Here is a 19,840-nt window from a genome sequence, read left to right as displayed (position 1 = left end):
AATGGAACCATTCCATTTGCTGTCAAAATGACTGGTGAACCAATGCATTTTAGGTTTTTGTCGATAACGGTACAAAATGGTAAATCTGGAAAAAAGAGCATTTTCTTTAAGTACTATTTTGCCTTACCATGTCATGCATATATCTCTCTGCCATGGATGATCTTAAAAATGTGTTTTAGCTCAAAACTGCATCTCCAAACTATCATAAAACAATGACTCAGGAAGCACACCCTATTTTGTGTAATAGCTTTCAGCAATGTAGCTTTTTAAAGCATTAAACTCTTCAGACGTCTGGTTCCCATCACCAGCACTGCCAACAAATCTGACTTGGTAAGTTTTTTTAGAACAGAACATTTTGCATCAGACCACTCTGAACGGCTTGGTTTACATCGTAACGATTTATTTGTGCAGCAATGTTGAAAAATCTGTGGAATTCCTTTTGAATGTTGGGAGGGAGTCTCGTCTATAGTGCTTCTTTATTGCTGTTTGCTGACACTGTCTGGGAAGGGTTCCTTTAAGGCCTCAAAGGCTTTGAAAATGTACTTTTTTCTTTGAAAAGCATTAATCAAAGTAAGTGCTTAACCTTTAGAAAATGGTATTTTCCCAGCTCAGCTTGTCAAATCAGATACTACGAGCTGTTTCGTCTGAAATGTACACCATTTTCTGCAACTCTTGTTACCAATTTTTCGTGAGATGAATAAATGGCGTTTAAAAGCCTGCGTTAATTGATTTCACTGTATTCTAGCAAGAAATACATATACTTATGAAATCCTTTTACAACTTTTCAAATGAAGTTTTCTTGTGTTCGTTTCGTGTCTTGTAGAAAACAGGCCTCATGCAAAAGGAGGATTCACTTCTCTTGCGAACAGACTGCACTTCACCCAAAGAGGAACCCAAGGCTAAAAGCTAATCTGGGGAACTGAAGGTTTTGTTTGTTATTTTTTTTCTTTTCAATGGCTAAAGTGGTCCCATTTGCAAAGACATGGTGAGAAACAGCACCTGAACAAAGTGCAAGGCTGTGCGCAAACAGGCCAGCGCTGCTGCTGGGCTGTCTTGCTCTCTGGGGCGGGTGGAGAATTGGGCGTTGCCCGTTTGACGTCGTCGCAGCTCGACGATCACACAAAAGCCCCACAGTAGCTCAGCAGCCTCGGTTAGTTCTGCAGGACCTTCAGTCTGTCTGCACTGTCCCAGTCTCGCACTAAAAGGAGCCGCACACATAAACAGAAGACAACATGGGCGTGGAAGGCTGCACGAAATGCATCAAATACATGCTCTTCTTCTTCAACTTCATCTTCTGGGTGAGTGGCCATTCATTCCGTGATGAGCCCGTGTCTTGCTTCGGCCATTAAAGCTGCCGTTAGACCGCCATTGGCCCTGTTTATCATAAGGATTGTTGGGTTATGTGTTATGTGCGGGGCAGCGATGATGTAGAGCGATTTTGCGTGATTGTAGCTAAACTGCAAGATGTCCATAGAGTTCGTGTGACTGGCTTTTGTTTTTGAACTACACGGTGTATAATCGGATTTAGAGAACAGAGAGCCCATGAGGCTGAGATTGAAAACAATACAATGGAGGCGTAAATAGCTACTGTTTACTTCTGCTTCTGAGTGGAGACAAGATAACGGACTTGGAGAGAGTGGTTGAGCCGTAACAATGTACGATGGACGCCACTGATCTTCTGCTCGCCGTTTTGCTCCTCGGCAGCGTCCACCGAGGCTGAAGTCGGTTTGATATTCGCATCTTTGTCGAATTTTTCCGTTCCACCTTAAATGGCACCAGAATGTAACTGCTGCACCTTTTAAGGTGGAACGGGGAAATTCGAACACAAAGCTGCCTTCAGCTTCAGTGCTAAGAAAGATTTTACACATGACCACACTAGTTGCAGACAGACGCTCCGAGTGGCTGGATAGGAAACACATTTTCCCAGTAAAGTTTTGTTCTCTTGGGATTTTGGCAAAGGCTTTAAATTGGATCGGACAAATCTGGCCTGGCTTGATCAGATGTCCTCCTGACGAAAGCCCCCTTAGACTCTCATGGCCCCTCCTGTTCGAAGAGTTGAGGAAATGGTGGAGTGGTAAAACCCACCCTGTTAAACTCATGTTGAGTCCAAGTTACCACAGTCTGTGCGAACACATCTGCAGTGTAATATGCAGAGTGCTTTCAGTAGTTTAGAGGTTTCGAGTACGGCACAGTGTGGTTAACGTGGTTAAGTTGAAATGCTAAACCATCTCCTTTCGCTCTAGTTTGTATTGAGCTGACTGAAACCTGTGCTTTTTACTGCTTTTGGTCAGCCCCAGCTCCTCCTTCAGGTTCACATTAATTTGATTGATGCCTCTGCAGAAGTTTTCCCTTTAAAAAGCACATGAGTCACTAATAGGCCTGTGGAAACTGACTAAACCCAGAAAGACCACAAATGTTGAGGTGATTTTTCCACTCAAACATTAGGCGTAGTGCGTAACTCTGTCTTTCTGAATTCTTCACTGAACCTATGTTTATATATAGGACTAAAATATGTTTATATAAGGACTACTTATCTTGGCTGACCTGTGGCAAGAAAACCATGTACATAAAAAAAAAATGCTAAGTTGAGAAGAAACTGCAAACAAGCCATCGACCACATGTTTCGTCTTCTTGAAAGTATGTCGGGAATGAGGAGAGATTTAGAGACTTATGGTTTTGGATAGCCTCTCAGACTTCATACATGCACCACATCATTATAATTACACATGATGGTGTGTGATTGTGCCCAACAGTTGTAAGATGTTGATGGATTTTCTCCTTCAAAACTAATTTGTTTTCATCCATTAGCATAAGACCTCACCCAGTTTACTAATCAATTCATATGCCCAACAGGTGGCCAGATGTATTTTAGCCGATATAGCTGCTCTTTCTCAGAGGCATCTTGAATAATTCATTTAAAGTGCATCCAGTCAGACTTTATTAAACAAACAGCAAAAAAAACACAAAAAGGAAGTGTTGAAATCTAGTCTGTGTTGCAACACAAACATATGGAGGACAAGGTCAGCCTGGCTGTAAAAGTGCACCTGAAATTGTAAGAGTAAATTTGAGCTGGCAGGCAAATAGATGTCTGACTGGAATCACGGTCACAGTGCGTTGGGCCCCAGTGTTGACGTGCCAGGCATTCTACAACCCCATATCACTTAGTCACGGGGTAGAAATAACCACCAAGGCTCTAACAGGGAACAGGAGGAGTCCAGGAGGGGTCTGTCGAATAAGACCCCCTTGGCGGGGGCCATAGGCACGGCTTCCCAGAATTAAGTGGATATACAAGAAAGTGGGGATGGGCAATATGAACTTGAATTAACGTCACAATATTTTTGAGTCTTCAGACAATAACAATGTGAGATCATGACAATTGATCCTATTTCTGCTTCTACTACTAATAGTAGTGTTCAGATTCATGTTATATTTGTTCTGGGGTTGGACTGTTTGTCAGTGGCTGTATTTGGGCAAATAGTGGGACCTCAATCTGGTAATATCAATCATGGGACAGCATGAAATTGGCATAATACTTTAACACTGGTTGATATGTTGCACTATAATATATGTGATTATATGTTATATATGAACATGCAGTTGTCATACTAGTCAAATGACATTTTGTTGATTTCCCAGTTGAAAAGTCAGCACATCCTCTACAGAGAACAAACTTGACTATGGCATTGTTCTGCTAATTTTAGTGCACAATGCATATTTATGTTTTTAGTTTAATTTTGGAAAGAAATAAAACAGCATATTAGATGTCAACTTTTTCACAGGCCTCATTTTATGTTTTTCCCCTCAGTATGTTAATCTAACATACACAAAATAAGTCATTAAAATGTGTTCTCTAAAGAGGATGTGGACTTATTTTCATTTACTTTGCTGTGTATGCAAACTCAAGGCTTATTTTTTCAGATAGGCATACTTGTAAATGTTTTCATGACAAGGCATATCTTACCATTGGCAGACATGCAGACTGTTTGATTTAACAATCATTTGAAGATTGCCATTAGCTTATTAGTTCTACTCTTCTAGAAAACGAAAGGGTCGGCAAAAGCATGACTGGAAATAGGAATTGGCTGTAAGGTATTTTATCCTTGACTGCCAGTCTCACTAGCAGCCAAAGTTTAAGCCAGAGATCCCTGGTTCTCACCCTAGTAGACATTTAAGATATAATGGTGTTCATCTTGGCAAGAAGCGGGAGGTTGCACCATAACAACGCCCTCTTATTTGAACGCCTCCAGTGCAGCTCTAGATGGGCCAAACACAGCCTCGACTTCCCATTGCTATTAGGTGAAGCAAATGAGGCTTTTTGCATAGCCACTGAGCGCAAACAAGACACCAAGAGTATTAGCATAATGCTGACATGCGATAATGGCTCGCAGCACTTTTGGAGTGGTTTTGCTTGCATGGGGTTAAATATAATATACTCATATATTTATTGGTGTCATTTTGCTCCTGATTTTGTCTGATTAGTGAGGGGGTGAAAAAACAATTACTCAATATTTTGCCGTTGACTTGCAACTGATGTAAACCAATAAGCAGTTCTGTGATCATGAACTTTTAGCTCACGATAATTGGCACATAAATAACTGTCATTAACAATGTAAATATCTCTTCGAAAAACAATTAAATTGATTTAAAGTACGATCCTAAAATGGCCAGATTTACTGATTAGCTATCTTCCATCCTAGCTGTTGATACTCAGTAGCTCCCAGTTGAAGACAGAATCAGCTTGAGCTCAAATAAACAAACAGTACTCGCTGCACTGCTCTAAAGGTGCTATACGGCCAAGACAGAATTTAGAAATACAGTTGTTTTTGTGATGCCGTGGCATGTCTGAGTTTTCTGCTTTCTGATATTTACATGAGTTTGCTGATTAAAAAGTGCAGCCAATTAAAATACGTTCATTGCAAGGTTAATATAGGATTGTGAGAGGGTAGTGTCTATGTGGAAACAATTGCATTGAGCTTAAAATATTGCAGCCAGCTCAAATAACTGAGATCATAATTGTGAAAGGCCTACGTTCAAAGAAAAGGTCAGCTTGAATTATGATGTTTTAATATGACTGCAGTGATATGCATGATAGGACATTAACTAATACATGTAGTGGTTAATGTATAAAGAAATTATGTCTCGACTCGCAGAAGGAAATCTGGAATATTATGACCTTAAAGTTCTTCAGACTGTTGGGTTTAAAACTTGGCTTTAGCAGGTTTCACCAATCAGGCTAAGGAAATGCCTCTTCAATCTCCTATGCAGATTAAGGGAAAAGAGCTTACACGTAAGACTTTCTCTTGCACTCAAGGGAAACTTTGTGGGAAGCAGATCACTTCAGAGTGCCACACCTAATCGGAAAAAGCCATTGTGTACATCCATTCACCCAACCACCACTTAGAGTAATTAGAGATTGAGCTAAATCATCTGATTTTGTATTATATGTTCTTGTTAGAACCCCTTATTTAGAAGATGCTTTAAATAATTCATAAGCAATCTCATAACTTTGCGGTTTACCATTAACAAGACATTGCCCTGGCAATACCACTTGTCCATTCACTGCTTCTGTGCCGTTTTATTGGATATTAGACAGTTCCACAGTGCTCTGGAGCTGGGATCATAAAAGTCCCTTCAAGGACCTCTTTGATCATGGTAACATCATTTTACTGCACCATGTCCAAGGATATGAGACTGACATGATAAGAGCACTGTCAGCTTTGGGAAAGAGACTCTTGTGACGAAACACCAAGTTGTTTTTACATTTAAAAGAATGCTACTCCAGATTCTGTTATCGTGCACTAATTAAACCATTTTGTGTTGGAAATTCTGAATTGGTACCCCTCCCAGGAAGACAAACTTCAAAATATTTAAAAGACTCCATAAGAGGCATGCACTGGGGCACTTAGACAAAATAAAAACAGTGGCAGTCCAAGCGGAAGTATCTGCAAAACAGTGATTTGAGCTGGGAAGGTGGGGGATGGCATCCGATTACATACATGTTCCCAGAGCCGGAGTTTTGATCTAACTGACCAGGTTCTTTCCACCTATGTCAGGCTACTAGATTTTTTTTTATGGAATTGAATAGAAGACCACAACTGGGATCTCCCGTAAACAGTACTCTTTCCATTTTATTCATTTTTAATCAAACACAATTTCAAAAACTGATTTGTAAGACTTGCTGGGTAGGTAGGGTTAGGATTGTTAAGAGTTACCTACAATAATAGCGCCAAGTGATGATAAAAACCCATTTACACTGTTTAAAAAATAGTGTTTTAACTGAATTTGTTACCAGACTGCCTTAAATTTTTGCATTATTTGAACTTCTAAAAGTAAGTTAACATCACAAGAATGTGTTGTATGCTCTGTCGACTTATTTCAAGTTCAGTTAACTCAATTTGCAAGGTAGTCCTGTAACCAACCTTAAGTTTATGTTTACGCAGGTTTCCAAAAAAAGTTTTTCAATTGATTTATTTCAAGCAAACCAAAGCAAGACACTTAACTTTTAAACATGCTGAGTTATGTAATATCCATTAATACCATTTTATTGTGCCTAGAATGGATTAAGTTGTTGTAAAGACACAGCTGTTGAGCTGCACTGGTTAAACATGCTCAGTGCTTGAAGCAGATATCTTGCCCAAAGAAAAATGACATGCATTGTAGTACATTCTCAGATCACAGCATCAGGTTTCATACGTCACGCAAAACAACTTTGGGGCCTGGAAAGAACTCTGGGTTAAGCGAAGTGGCTACAGAGACCACGGCATTAGAGCTGGGCGATATGGCCAAAAATGTTATCACGATAAACAAAATTCATATCGTTCAATATCGATACATACTGCGATAAATGTCAAATCATTATGTCTTTCAAGTTTGAAGGCTGATTTTTGCTCCTGGGTGGTTAATTGCTGTTTTAAACTATCCTTTATGGTCGGAACACGACAAACACTCACCAAACAGTGGAACATTTCACAAATCTGTCATGGGAGAGTGGGAGAAAGTTTCTGGTGAGCTGTTTTTACCAGCTGGAAAAGCATGGCTATTTTGTAATAGTCATAATTTCATAATAGTCACAAAGAAAGAAAAACAGATTATTTTCAGCTGTCTGGTGACGAGTGCTAGGCTATCTGGTTACAAATGACATCACAGTATTCAGACACCAGCTAGCGACACCTGGATTTCTCTATACTATCGTAGTAGTTTAAGGGGTGAACCGCAAAATATCAACACCAGACAAACGGAGTCCTCCTTTTAGGTATGTTTAAACTGAAAGCGGTGCTTTTGTGTCGTGTTTGATCTACAGTATCATCAATTCTCCGTGCTGTAAGAGTGACGGAGCGCTGCTTCAAGTTAGCCAGCTGCTAAAAGCAGCTACCATAGAAAGATAGCGCTCTACCGCTCTCCAATGCCTCACAGCGTCCTCAGTTTGCTTTCGTTTAAGTCAGGGCTGTAATTTACATGAACTCACTTCTTTCTTTAACTTTCGTTGCTTGGGAATGCACTAATACTTAAATATGACTGAACGCTGTGACAGTGAGGATTGTGATTAAACGCTGCTAAAGCTGGTTAGGATGTAAGGAAAGAGGTGAGTTCGCTGTAGGTCAGTACAGTTACGCCACTAATCTCGTCACTCACACTCGGTCACAGGAGCACAGATCGCCGGTCGCTCCACTCAAACAGGGAATGTAAAACTCCACGTTTCAGCCGTTGTGAAAGACTCATCTTACTCGTGGCCCCCTCCCTCTCTAATCATGTAGAAAAACTCGGAAGTGCGCCCTCTCCTGGCGACAGCACAGTAGTGTCGCTTTCCTTGCAGTAGAAAAGCCACCAGGGCTTTCGCTAGAACGTGGACGTGTGAGAACGGTGTATTATATAGAACATTTGTCGAACATGCCTTATTGCTCTATCGCGGAAAAGTTAAATTGCGACAATTATCGTTATCGCTTTATCGCCCAGCCCTACACGGCATGAATGGTAAACTGCATATGACATTCGGAAGTCGTGGCCAAATTGAATATGATAGTAATAAAAATAAGAATAACATGATACTTATAAAGACTTTTCAAGAACCCAAAGATGCTTACTATTACATCAATGTATAGGACATCCCAAACAAGAGATAATGATGCTACAACCACAACTTTCACTGAGCTGTATGTTTATTGTATGTTTTACTTGACAAAGATTAGGCTTCAACTCGGATGTTATCACTGTGCTGGCTTCAGCTTCTGAGGTTGGGACAGATCATTAGTGATGGTCTACCCCAAACTTACTTTAACCATTTACCGCAAGTACTTTCCTTTACTTATCTGAATAAGAGGATACTGTAAACTGCACAGGCCTATAAGTAATTGTACTTTGTTACTGTAGGTTTAGTACTTTATTCTGATTATTATTGAAATTTAATATGACTTTTACTCAGCTGTTTTTATAAAGACAATACTTTTTACTCCTTATTTTTATGTAGACATTCAAAGTTAGTTATACAGTCATGAGGTAGCTTAAGCTCATGCACGTGCATGTGAGTGGGTTGTGGTGTGTTGTGTTGGCCAGAGATAATGTACAGTAGACATTTGAGAAGCTACAGCCTATACCAGGACAAGAGACAGCTGGAGGGGAGTGACGGAATGTTCCAGAAATGGCTGTCTGACTAAGCAGCGGTGGCTCTTGGGTACTCCTAATGTAGTGAGAGTTCCCCATGCTTTTTCAGCTTTTAATTTGTATGTGTACTTTTTTGTGTTATTTTTGAACCTGTAAACACTGTTGACTGGATACGCCTGGGCTTCGCTTCAGACCTGTAACACTCAACCTGAGGCGAACTCTGGGGAAACCCCTGTTTCAGTTTTGGGGGAAACACCAATGATTTAACCTCAGGCGCATGGCCGAGTCATTGCGGGCTAGCAGAGTGAGTTGCTGAAGATGAGTTTTGTGAAAGCTGCACAGCGATGCGCTGTGATTCCAGCCTCACCCTTTGGCAGTGCTTGTGTTTACCCGATCGCTAAGCAACGGGCTGCCTGAGCTCTGGAATGGGCTCAGGCGGCCTAAAGAGAGAGGGGTGGAGTGGAGAGAGAGAGACTCTATATCAGTCCCACAGACACTTAGTCAGACACCCACAAACCCTTAGAGGAGTGGTTGAACTTTATACCTCTCCTGGGGCCACGATCTGGCATGGCAACAGTTCAGATTACAGGCATGAATCGGGTTGGTCTCTGATTCTTTTGGGGTTTTTTTTTCTGGTGAAACTCTTCCCAGACACATCCAGTGTCCACTGAGGGAAAGCTTTTGTTGATTCAGAATTTGGTTACTTTTCTGCAGCTATGCTTAGGCTGATGCTGACACTAGCCAAATGAAGAAGCACACATAACATAACCCACACAGTAACACATTTTTTTATGTCATAACAAGAAAAATGTCTCTGAAATGACAACTTTTATAGGAGAAGGAAATAATGGAAAATGGAAAGATTTTATTGCAATTAACTTTGGACCATTCCTAATGGACTGTTCATCATGAAATGGTCACACAATGTAAAGGACAGTGTTTTTAAAATGGTGTGAACAGTTTACAAACAGGAAAATAAATTGTGAGGTTTTTATATGACAGCAAAATGCCTGCGACTGTTTGGTGCTTGTTCTAGAGACATTCAGAAGTTTGTAATCATGCCATAATAATAAACCTTATTCAGTAAAATCTTAGTGTAAATTTGAATGTTGTAAACTAGACACGAAAGCCTAAACTGATGGTTCATTCACAGTTCAGAGTATTTTGAGAACAGCAAGAAAACATGTCACAAAATTATTATGAATAGCTCTTTGGTCAGCTAAATTTGGTCACTGCTTTTCAAATATGATGCATTCTGGATTGGAAGTCTTACTTGTAATGTTTGTGGTTTTTTTTTTTGTTTTGTTTTGTTTTTTTTTTGGTACCAAAAACGGCCATAATTTAATTTTGCGTGACCATTTTCGAACTTCCATTTTGTGTCTTGGAATTAAACATGCTGTTTTTGTTACTGTGCCTTTAAGACTGATATATGTAAATGATCTCTGTTCTGACTGGCTGCCTTCATTCAAAAAGCATTTCAGGCTAAAACACTCCTTTAAACGTCAATGCGAATGAGTGGGGCTAAATCACTGTCGGCAAAATTGATCAATGTATGTAAATGTTAGTTTTCATGACCTCACAAAAACACTGAATTTAAAATGGGCTGTTTTTTTTCAGTTTAGTGTCTGTATATGGACTGAAGAGTGAAAGGTATGTTTTGAAACTTTAACAGGGTTTACACACAACATTAAACTCAAAATTGAGGAACGTTTGGTGTTCCATGGTACAGGCCCCTTAAGTTTTACAGCTTTCTACTAATTGTTTGAAACCTACTGTTTATGATACTAGAGTTAGAGTTAGAGTAGTTTTATACATGTATCTGCAACAAAACTGATTTCTTGTCATTTTAGCAGGTGTTATAATCAGTTAGTAGCTTTGAAAAACGGAAAAAGAAGAAAATTCCTGGCCTTCCCACAGCAGTGTTTATATGGCATGAGAGAGCCACACCGTGAAGTGAGGAAAATCCCTTGGGTTTGACCTGTGGGTGGATACGTTCCGTTCTGCAGCTGTTCACAGATGTAGAGTTGGTGTGAGGGTGTGTATGTATGTGTGTGTATGAGAAAGGGGATGGAGATTGATGAGATCTTATGATAGGGGGCAGAAAGAAAGTCAAAAAATATTTCATGTAGGGGCGGCTGATTTTAAGGCTCCACCAGAGTTTGTAATACAGTGAAATGTATTTCTCTAAATGAATCAACGGCTGTTGTACAACTCTACTAGACTGTTAACTCCCCAGTCCATACAGTCCATATATGGAAAATAAGCTGTTTTGAGTCGTTGATATCACAAAATCATATGCAAAAGTTTGGCCATTCCTTGTCAAATGGCACATTTGTTGATTTTTCTAAGTGAATGTAAGTTAGCAGAGAATTGCACTTTATTGTTTATTTGCTGAATTGAACATTTTTGCGGGGGGGCATGAAGTGTGTTCTGTGCAGACGTTATGGCACATTTTTAATATTTCCCAATATGTATAAACTAAAATAAATAGAAATTGTGCACTAAAATTGACAAAAAAAATGCCATATGTGTGTTAACTTATTTTCACTTAGAAAATCAACAAAATGGGTAATTTGCCAGTGGATGTTTAAATATTTGTAGATGACTGTATATCCCTCTATTCAGCCTACAGCCATTTGGCGATGCCCATTTACATTGAAAGTTATAAGGAGTGTTTCAGCCTGGGACAATACAGGACTGCCAATAAATAAAAGCAATCAAAGCATCTTAAAAGCATGCTAATGAACAGCCTATTTAATTGTAAAGAAAATGGAAAACGTTAAAAATAGTAAACGTTATATCTAATGAAAGATATTCTTTCAGTTCCCTTCGCTTTTTTATATCTAATTGGCAGAATCCAAAAAAGTTGCTAAAAATGGTGGGATGCTCTGCCCCTGGCCCTACAATATTTGCTATTCATATAAATGACTTTAACCTTTCTGCTGTATATTTGAGTTTAAGAAATGATTGGACATGTCACAATTCACAGTTTATAGCTGACAGTCATATCAGTAAGTAAAACACTGTTAACTAAAACTGTTGGAATCGGTTTAATTTTTGAACATATCAGCTGATGTTATCAGAATTTCTAGCTTCTTTTAAAACTGGTGTCAGTATCAGTGAAAACATTTTCATGCTAGTTTCATGCGTGTTTTCGTTTCCTCAGCCAATGATTGAGAGCTCAGATCAGAGCACAGAATTCCTGCTTTAAACCTCTGCTCCTCTCCATATTCCCAGTACTCTTCTGTGAGTGGTATGTTTGGATGTTCCCTCACTCGCGCAGCTAGATCCCTCTTGGTACTGGGCTGTCTCTGCGTCTCCCTTATTTGTGTCCTGCATTCCTCCACAGCGTCTGTCCGCTCCTGACGAGGTCCAGCTGCCCCGGCTGCGCACGGCCCGCGTCTGATTGGACAGTGATTTATCTGTAAACAGAGGCCCCTTTCCCGCTTCTAGCAGCCCCCACCCATACAATACCACTCATTGTTAAATGGTCAAGCCCAAGAGCCTCTGACCTCTTATTTTATAATTTTTCCCCAATCCTTCTCTGTCTACGGAGCTGTAGGAACATCCTGCCCTCTGAGTTTGCCCTTTTGTGTCTGTGCTTCTCTGAGCAGAATTGGGCTATTTTCAGTCTCACTAATAGAAATAAAGAGAGTCTTGAACCGGATAGCTGCAGAGAACGCTTGACGGATATGTGCTGGTGGTTTCACATGCATGGATGTTTTTTGACTCCATGTGTACGAGGCCCCCCAAGCCTTTGTTGAAGAGTGTAAGCAAACTCCAGAAGGAGCTAGAGATAAGAACATGAGGATCACTGGGTCGCTTGAATTTGCTGACAGACAGACACCAGCACAACACTTCCTCTAAGTAACGGAAAAAAATAAGTCAGAGAAGAGTAATAAAGTTGCATTCGAAATTTTGTAGGTTTCTGGTTCCTCTTCTATAGGCGGACACGAAGTGTGACCTTGAACTTTGAACGTGTTCACACGTAAAAGGTCAAAGAGTGGCTGTATGAAATTAAGACTCATCATCTGACTTTTTCTCTCTGTTTCTGTCCACTCAGTTGGCCGGATGTGTAATCCTGGGTGTGTCTCTTTGGCTCCGTCATGATGCAAAGACCAGCACCCTCTTGACCCTGAAGTATGAAGAGACAGAGGCACCCAGCACCTTCTATATCAGTAAGCATTCTAATATTATTCTCATCAATAGGCTGAAGCATTTTAAAAGAGAAGCTCAACCAAATATGCCAACATGGCTAACAACGAATGGAAACTACTAATTACCAATTACCATGATGTCATTTCCGAACAGAAGTCAGAATGTTCTGGAGAAACGGTGTCTAGGAGTCAGAACCAACTTGACTGCACATAGTGGTGATGATGATGATGATAATAATAATAATAATAATAATAATAATAATAATAATAATGATTAGTAGTAGTATTATTAGTATTATTATTACATAGGGCAAATTGCTGACTGTTCAACTTCCTTCACCGTTCGCAACATTAGCATTCCTGGCTGAACTATTCCCTTAATATTCCGCCTCCCCCTCCGGTTTTTCCATGCTCTTCCACCAACCAGATTTGTTATTGTTACTGGCCCTGGAGATCAGTATAATATCAACAATTTATAGTTTATAGTCACATAGTTTATTACTTTTCAGGGAACCCATTACACAGTATGTGAAAACTTTGACTTTACTCACAGTTTTCGGTCCTTCTTTTTGTGTCAGCTTTGCATTTCCAAGCCAGATGAACATGATCAGACTCCCATTAACCTACTATCCATGCTTGAAAGTTGAGTACAGTTAAAACTCTGCCAGACGTCATGTGAACATTAAGTTAGAAACACCTTTTGATGTGGGGCCAACATTCTCTTGTTCAGGCACAGCACAGTGGATCATCTGGCAATGACATTAGAGACCGCCCATTACGTTGAGTTGCCCAGCCCCTACCGAATTCAGAACTTAAAGGCCAAACCAAGAACTCCTGCAATTCACTTCACTCTGAAAAAGAAGGTCTTAAAGGTTTCCTGATGGATACGGCTTATTACAGATTAAGTTACACACCGAATTTCTCCATTAGCTTGTGCAAACTGATGGATGTCAGTCTTTTTCCAGTGAGTCAACACTACTGGACATCATGTGTCCATTAATAATTAAAGCTGACCTTTCAGCTGTTGGAAAATATTTGTTTATTCAGTTGCACCTTGTATCTGCTTAACAGCAGGGAGGAACAAGTGGTCAGAATAGCATGTCAACAAGACAGCTGTACATTGCCTTGTTCTCATAAAGCACAGTTAATTTAGCAGTGTTTTTTATTCCTACCGCTCATTTAATTTGAGGAAGCCACTTGACTTAGTGCTACTAGATGACTGTCTTGTATCGACTTGTTTCGAAGTAAACACATACGTTTCTGAAAATGTTTAAAAGTTATATGATTTGAATGCTTTGGTGAGAAGGGTTTGAGCTTTTGTTATTCACTGAGTATTTTTAATATATAATAGCAGTCAAAATCAGTGTTTATAATGCACTTACACAATTTTTTTCATTTACTGGTACATTTACTAGTTTGACCTTTTGAACCATATGTGTCTTGGCTAATTTATAATTGCTCACCACTGCAACTTCAGTGATGGATTAAGCTTCAGTTGCTCAAGTTCAAATACACATCCCTCCCAGATGGCTCTCTTGATAAAACTAAAATTGCTGTTTCCATCTAATGCCATGGTGAATTTACCACCAAAGTACAAAGAATCTCAAGAATCATTAACAAGTATAATTGACTGTTGATGGCAATATAATCAGTAATGTTAACACTGGAGGATACTGTCAGCTAGGGGTTGGCAATGTGGCAAGTATCACGATACTTCAAGACATTTTCTTGATATACAATGTGCATTGCAATATTTAGAATATTTAGTTTTTCTCAGGTTTGACAAGTTGGAAGAGACCAAAAGAGCCAGTAATGCCACATAAAGTACTACCAAAAAGTACATATATTGGACTGCTCTAAAATAACTTGTACAGGCCTAATTTAAGTGTTGACAATATTCCTGAAGAGCAGATAAATATTGCTATATGATCACTTTTGCTTTCCTTGGACTACACTGGACGGTGCTTGTGTTAGACCTATGGACAGCTCAACAAGCAGCAAACTAACAAAAGCAGTAAAAAAAACTACAGCTCGCAGTAGTAATTAATGCATACTAATGAAGCTTTTTGTGTCCACTCACATGACTGTAACAAATTCCACTGCTTTTAAGAAATCTTTCAGAATAAAGTAATTGTAGTTAATGCCCGTCGTTTAATGTTTTGTGGAAAGCAGTAGATCATAAGATCTCACTCTTTGAGAGAAAGTGAGAAGTGTCTTACAGGCATCATGTGTTTTCAGTGTCTGACTGTTCCAGTGAACAGTTTCTTCCTTGACTGTCACAATAACAAATTGAGACGTGCTTTTTTTTCTCGTTCACTTTTTTGACTAGTGAACATTTGCCCACTAACATCAACTTGTTCAGTCACACCTCAGCACTGGGGAGCTGTTAGGAGGGGAAAAGTCTTTTAAAGTAATTCTCAGGTATTTTCATTTACTTTATGTCCTCCACCCCACACACACACACACACACACTCTATTGCCCTTTCCCTTGCGGAATCTTGGCGTGAAGTTTTCTAGCATGATTACATTTCCTGCCGTGTGGAAAACTTGTGCCTCATGCTCATCCAAATGTGAAACCAAGTCTTGTAAATTTTAGCCGTGTGGCTAAAGCAGTGTGCTAACGGCAGCAGGAAAGAAACCAACTGAGAGCTTTAATCACAGAGAGTCTATGTGTTTTCTCTCTTTCCATCGCCTCTTCTTTACTCTCAATGAAAAGCGCTGGTTGAAAGCTGAAGCCCTCTATTTTCAGCGTCCTGAATCATCTCTATTGTGCACGTTTGGAGGAGGGATATTTTTTTGCCAGGTCTGTTTGCTGAAAAAGGGGGAGTTAAGGAAGAGGGACTTCTCCTAAGCTTTGGAAAATGTTAAATTCCCATTGAGTCATTCATGGTATTTCCTGAACATTCAGGGATATGCCTGACTGTATGTGTCATGAGTCTGTAAATGTGTCTGTGTCTGTGCGGTACAGCCTGCGCGATGCAAATTCATGGTGAACAAAACAAACAAATTTTAAAGGGTCCATATCAAGGAGAAACAAACCTTTTCTGGCTTTTTTGAATCTACATACAACATAACAAAAGCATTGGTATAGTTTTAAAACAAAAATCAACACGTCATCACTGTCAGACCAAAACGTCATATTTCCAAAATGAAAACTTTACAAAAGTTTTACAACGTATTACCGCTCCCCAGTCCATACGGTTCATAGATGGAAACTAAGCTACAATAACTTTTTTTTTTGTTTTTTTTTTTTGTCACAAAAACCAACATGTGCATATCACCACTTGTGTCTCCAAAATGGAACTTCATAGGCCTGGGAAAAAAATTAAATATTAAATAAATATTTTAGCATGGGTGGTGCTTTTGTTGTTCTGTTAATTAGCCTTTATTTTTCAGCTTTACCTTTTACTTTTTATAGTTTGTTTTAATTTAATATATAACATTACACTTATGCTAAAGCTTAGACTTAAATACATTTAGCAGGTTTTTGTGTTAAAAGTGGTCGGTTCGGCTTGTGTTGCTGTGATAGAAATGAACAGCTGAAAACAAGCAATTTCTGGAGGGATTTTTACCAATTACCATTTAATCTGCAGGACCTCAGTGTTGACTATTAGCTAGCTGATCTATTGATGAGGCCCTGCTGTGCATCGGCGTAGGTCTTTGGTAGGAAGAAGATAGAAGTGCTCACATTAGTTTCCATTTATACCAACCATTCATAGAGAAATCAACCACTGAGGCCACAGCCCAACCATAACCCCAATATCTGCATAGTAGTTTAACAGGGCCTTGACCTCTTGACCTCTAGGGTGCGGGAGGGGAGTCACCGGGACACACTGGCCATTGTGGAGCCCTGCGGGTGGCCATGCTGATGTCTGGGAACAGCTGAAGTCTCACAGAAGTTCCACACATAGCAAAGCCTGTTTGCCACACTGACTAATGCAGCAAATACAGGGAGAATACCATAAACAAGTGCATTGCAACAAAATCACGTTTGTCTTCAGAGGGAACAGAATCAAACATCTCCTGCATACAGCTACAGCATTTGGAACAAAGTTTTGCATTTGTCACATGAAGTACTCGCATGTTTCAGATTTTGCTGAGAATCTTCTCAGTCTTCTCAGTGCTCTTCTTATGAAGTTTTTACCGAATTTCAAATTTTTAAAAAGCAGTTTGAGTTACCTTTGCTCTGTATCTGTATCAGCAGGTATTGCTTAAGACATATCTGCTGTGTACCAATACTTGATTATGCGTTTCTTGTGCTCCAGACCAGCAGAATCTTTAGGTGATTCTGGGTAACTGTCTCCATTTTATTTATTTTCCTGCATTTGTAACCCTATACAAATAGAAATGTCCCAATTTCTACATTTTCTAAATGATTATGTATAGTCATCTGTGTAGACAGATACAGTGGGGTCCAAAAGTCTCGGACCACTTGTGAAACGTGTGCTCTTTTTAAATTTTGGGCATTTTATTTCATTACAAATTATATTAACAGTATACCAATTTGAGTGAAAAGTAGAATCTTTAATTAAGCGTCTGATGAGAAGATCAAATCAATGCGAGAGTCATCTGGAGCCATCGTTGGACAGGATAGGAAAAAAAAATCTGACATGGTTAATGTCACGAATTTACTTAAGTTTGAATAGTGACCTAGAAAAATTATATGAGTCTTTTAATGTTTCTTTTTCATTTTTGCTTTTCTAAAACTTTGTTTTATTTGCATGTTTAAATGAAAAAAAATCCTAGATTTTTAACATGGTCTCAGCCTTTAGGACCTCACTGTATGTACGTTGTAGAAAATACTGGATCTGCCCATGTTGGTGCATCCCTACATGTAATGTCTTACCACAGATTGTTCCCTTTGGAAAACCAGTCTCCTCTCTGAAAGAACAAACTATACATTGTGTTTAGCAGAAGCTTTTCTTTATGAAATTCACCTGCTTCCCATTGGCTTCTATCATAAGCGTGTTTTCAGGAAACAGGTTTTCTGTTCTTTTCTAAGTACAAAGAAATGCACTGGAACTAATGTCCATGGTAATCCGTTGTATGATACTGATTGAGCAGATAGAGATCAGGCTGAAAAATGCTGGAAAATTCCTTTTAATGGAAAATTCAGAATGCATTTAGACATTCTTGGGCGCTTTCTGGCTCTTGTTGCAGTGGGTGGAGTGCAGTAAGATTCATTGTGTGGTAGCATTCTACAGAGATCTGTGAGGATATAGATCTTAATGCAGACATAAGAACCATTCCACACTTAGTGCAGAGAAATGGGCTATCACCCAACAACTGAACACACCCATCTCTGCTCCTTATGGCCTGTAAAGCGAGATAATCTCTGTGTAAGTTAGGCCTGTCAAGTAAAGAGCATTGAGTAGGGTTCCAGGGCAGAAGCACAGCCAGAAGTCACTTTTGTGGGTGAGCAAATCAGACATAATTGCACTGTCTGAATAAGCAACTCACCTTTATTTCGAAAAACTGTAATTTCGTCACAAACTGATTGCACAAACGAATGAGGAGGGCAATTACAGTTAGGATATACCATTTCAAAACCTCTTACTGTTAAAGTACAACAGAATGCAATCAGTTGATTACACAACTTCCAGTGTTGATGGGGGGAAAACACACAAAATAAGCGTAAGCATCACAGTGTCTACTTGTATTAGATCAGTTTCCAGAAAAGACCTCTGAATTATACAAAAGATTGCATTCTTTTGCTTGATTTTATGCTTTTGGTGAACATGAAATAGTTAATAAATGCATATTCTGAGCCACAAACTCCATTAAAGGAGTGTTTTTTTGTTTTTTTGTTTTTTTTTCCTCTTCAAACTCGTTGCATAATAAAATCATTCAAATTTAACCCCTTTAAATGGCTAGGCCCCAAATTTTCATTACACCCTTCTGTAACCTAAAAATAGCTCAGCCAGTTTGCATTGAAGTCCCTGTAGTTACTGAATAATAAGCCTTAGTGTGTATTAAGCTTGGGATTTTAAGGGGTTAAACAAAGCCATCCACAGTGGTTTATTGTGAAATGCTCTATTCCGGAGAAACTTACTAAGTCTGAATAGTTTGGGAACCAGACGTATGAAACTATGTTAATTGGTAATGGATGGTTCAGAAACTGTTAAATGGTAATGGATGGTTATGCGTGATGCTTTAGAAATTGTTTTGAAAAGATGTTCGTCTGAAACTTTTTAAAAATACATTCATGGTGGAGAAGTACATGTAGAGTGTTGTGAAGCAAAATGTTTAGTGTGTGTGGTTTTAAATCTGTTATACCATAGACTCACAACCCCTGGTTCCCATTACCACCACTGTAAAGACATCCAAGTCAGTAAACATTTCACATCAAACCACTCTGAATGACTTGTTTACTTCTCAGTGACTGTTTTATCTGGACTTTTGAAAAATCAGTAGAATTTGCTTTTAAAAAAACAGCAAAGCATCCTGCCTGAAGTGTGAATAAATGGTACTAATAAAGTAAGTGTAAATAAAACTGTTATTATTGGTTCCCCTATAGCATCAACAGCATCAACACTGTCCAAACATTTTCACTGCTACAACAATCCGATTCATTTGTCACGCAAGACAAACATGGTTCGTTACTATCATGAGTGCTGATATAAGCCAGACGAGGTAACAGATGGTCCTTTGCAGAAATGGTCATGCACCGCAGTCCAGCCTACTTCTCCTATCATGGGAGTGCGAGAGGGCATGCGTTACGATGGCAGGAGCAGCTGCCGTTAAGCCGTTTGAAGTTGAAACAGGTGCGGGGCCGGGACAGTTGTTTTTCTCAACTACTTCAACAGATCTTTTAACCCCTTAAAGTCTAGGCTTATTATTCATTTATTAGTCTTAAAGGGAAATTCCACTATTTTATCCAAGATTTCTGCATAAGTTCCTGAGATGACTGAAATGTAAACAAAAGTCAGTATTTGATGTGAAATGATACATTCTAGAGAAACTGACTCACATTTCTTTACAATGATTTTGATAGCAACCAGGGGCCTACAACGCAAATACAGCCATTTTATTTGCTGTACAAAACAATCAGCGAAGAACAAGTTTTATATGGAATGGTTGCTTAA

At 39.2% G+C, this 19,840-nt stretch overlaps 1 protein-coding gene across 1 annotated transcript in view; it reads left to right on the top strand.

Annotated features, from left to right (window-relative positions):
* The first annotated feature begins 1,109 nt into the window (after positions 1-1,109).
* The window catches only part of cd81a (CD81 molecule a), a 42,400-nt gene continuing 23,669 nt past the window's right edge, over positions 1,110-19,840 (top strand). The window contains exons 1-2 of the mRNA XM_036584213.1: positions 1,110-1,298; positions 12,662-12,776. Coding sequence (XP_036440106.1) covers positions 1,233-1,298; positions 12,662-12,776 — 181 coding nt within the window. The 5' untranslated portion in view covers positions 1,110-1,232. The remainder of the gene's footprint in view (positions 1,299-12,661; positions 12,777-19,840) is intronic.

The sequence above is a fragment of the Colossoma macropomum genome, unplaced genomic scaffold (genome assembly GCF_904425465.1).
Source record: "Colossoma macropomum unplaced genomic scaffold, Colossoma_macropomum, whole genome shotgun sequence".
Lineage (NCBI taxonomy): Eukaryota > Metazoa > Chordata > Actinopteri > Characiformes > Serrasalmidae > Colossoma > Colossoma macropomum.
Note: the sequence above shows the minus strand (reverse complement) of the source record. Positions and strands in the feature narration are given on the sequence as shown.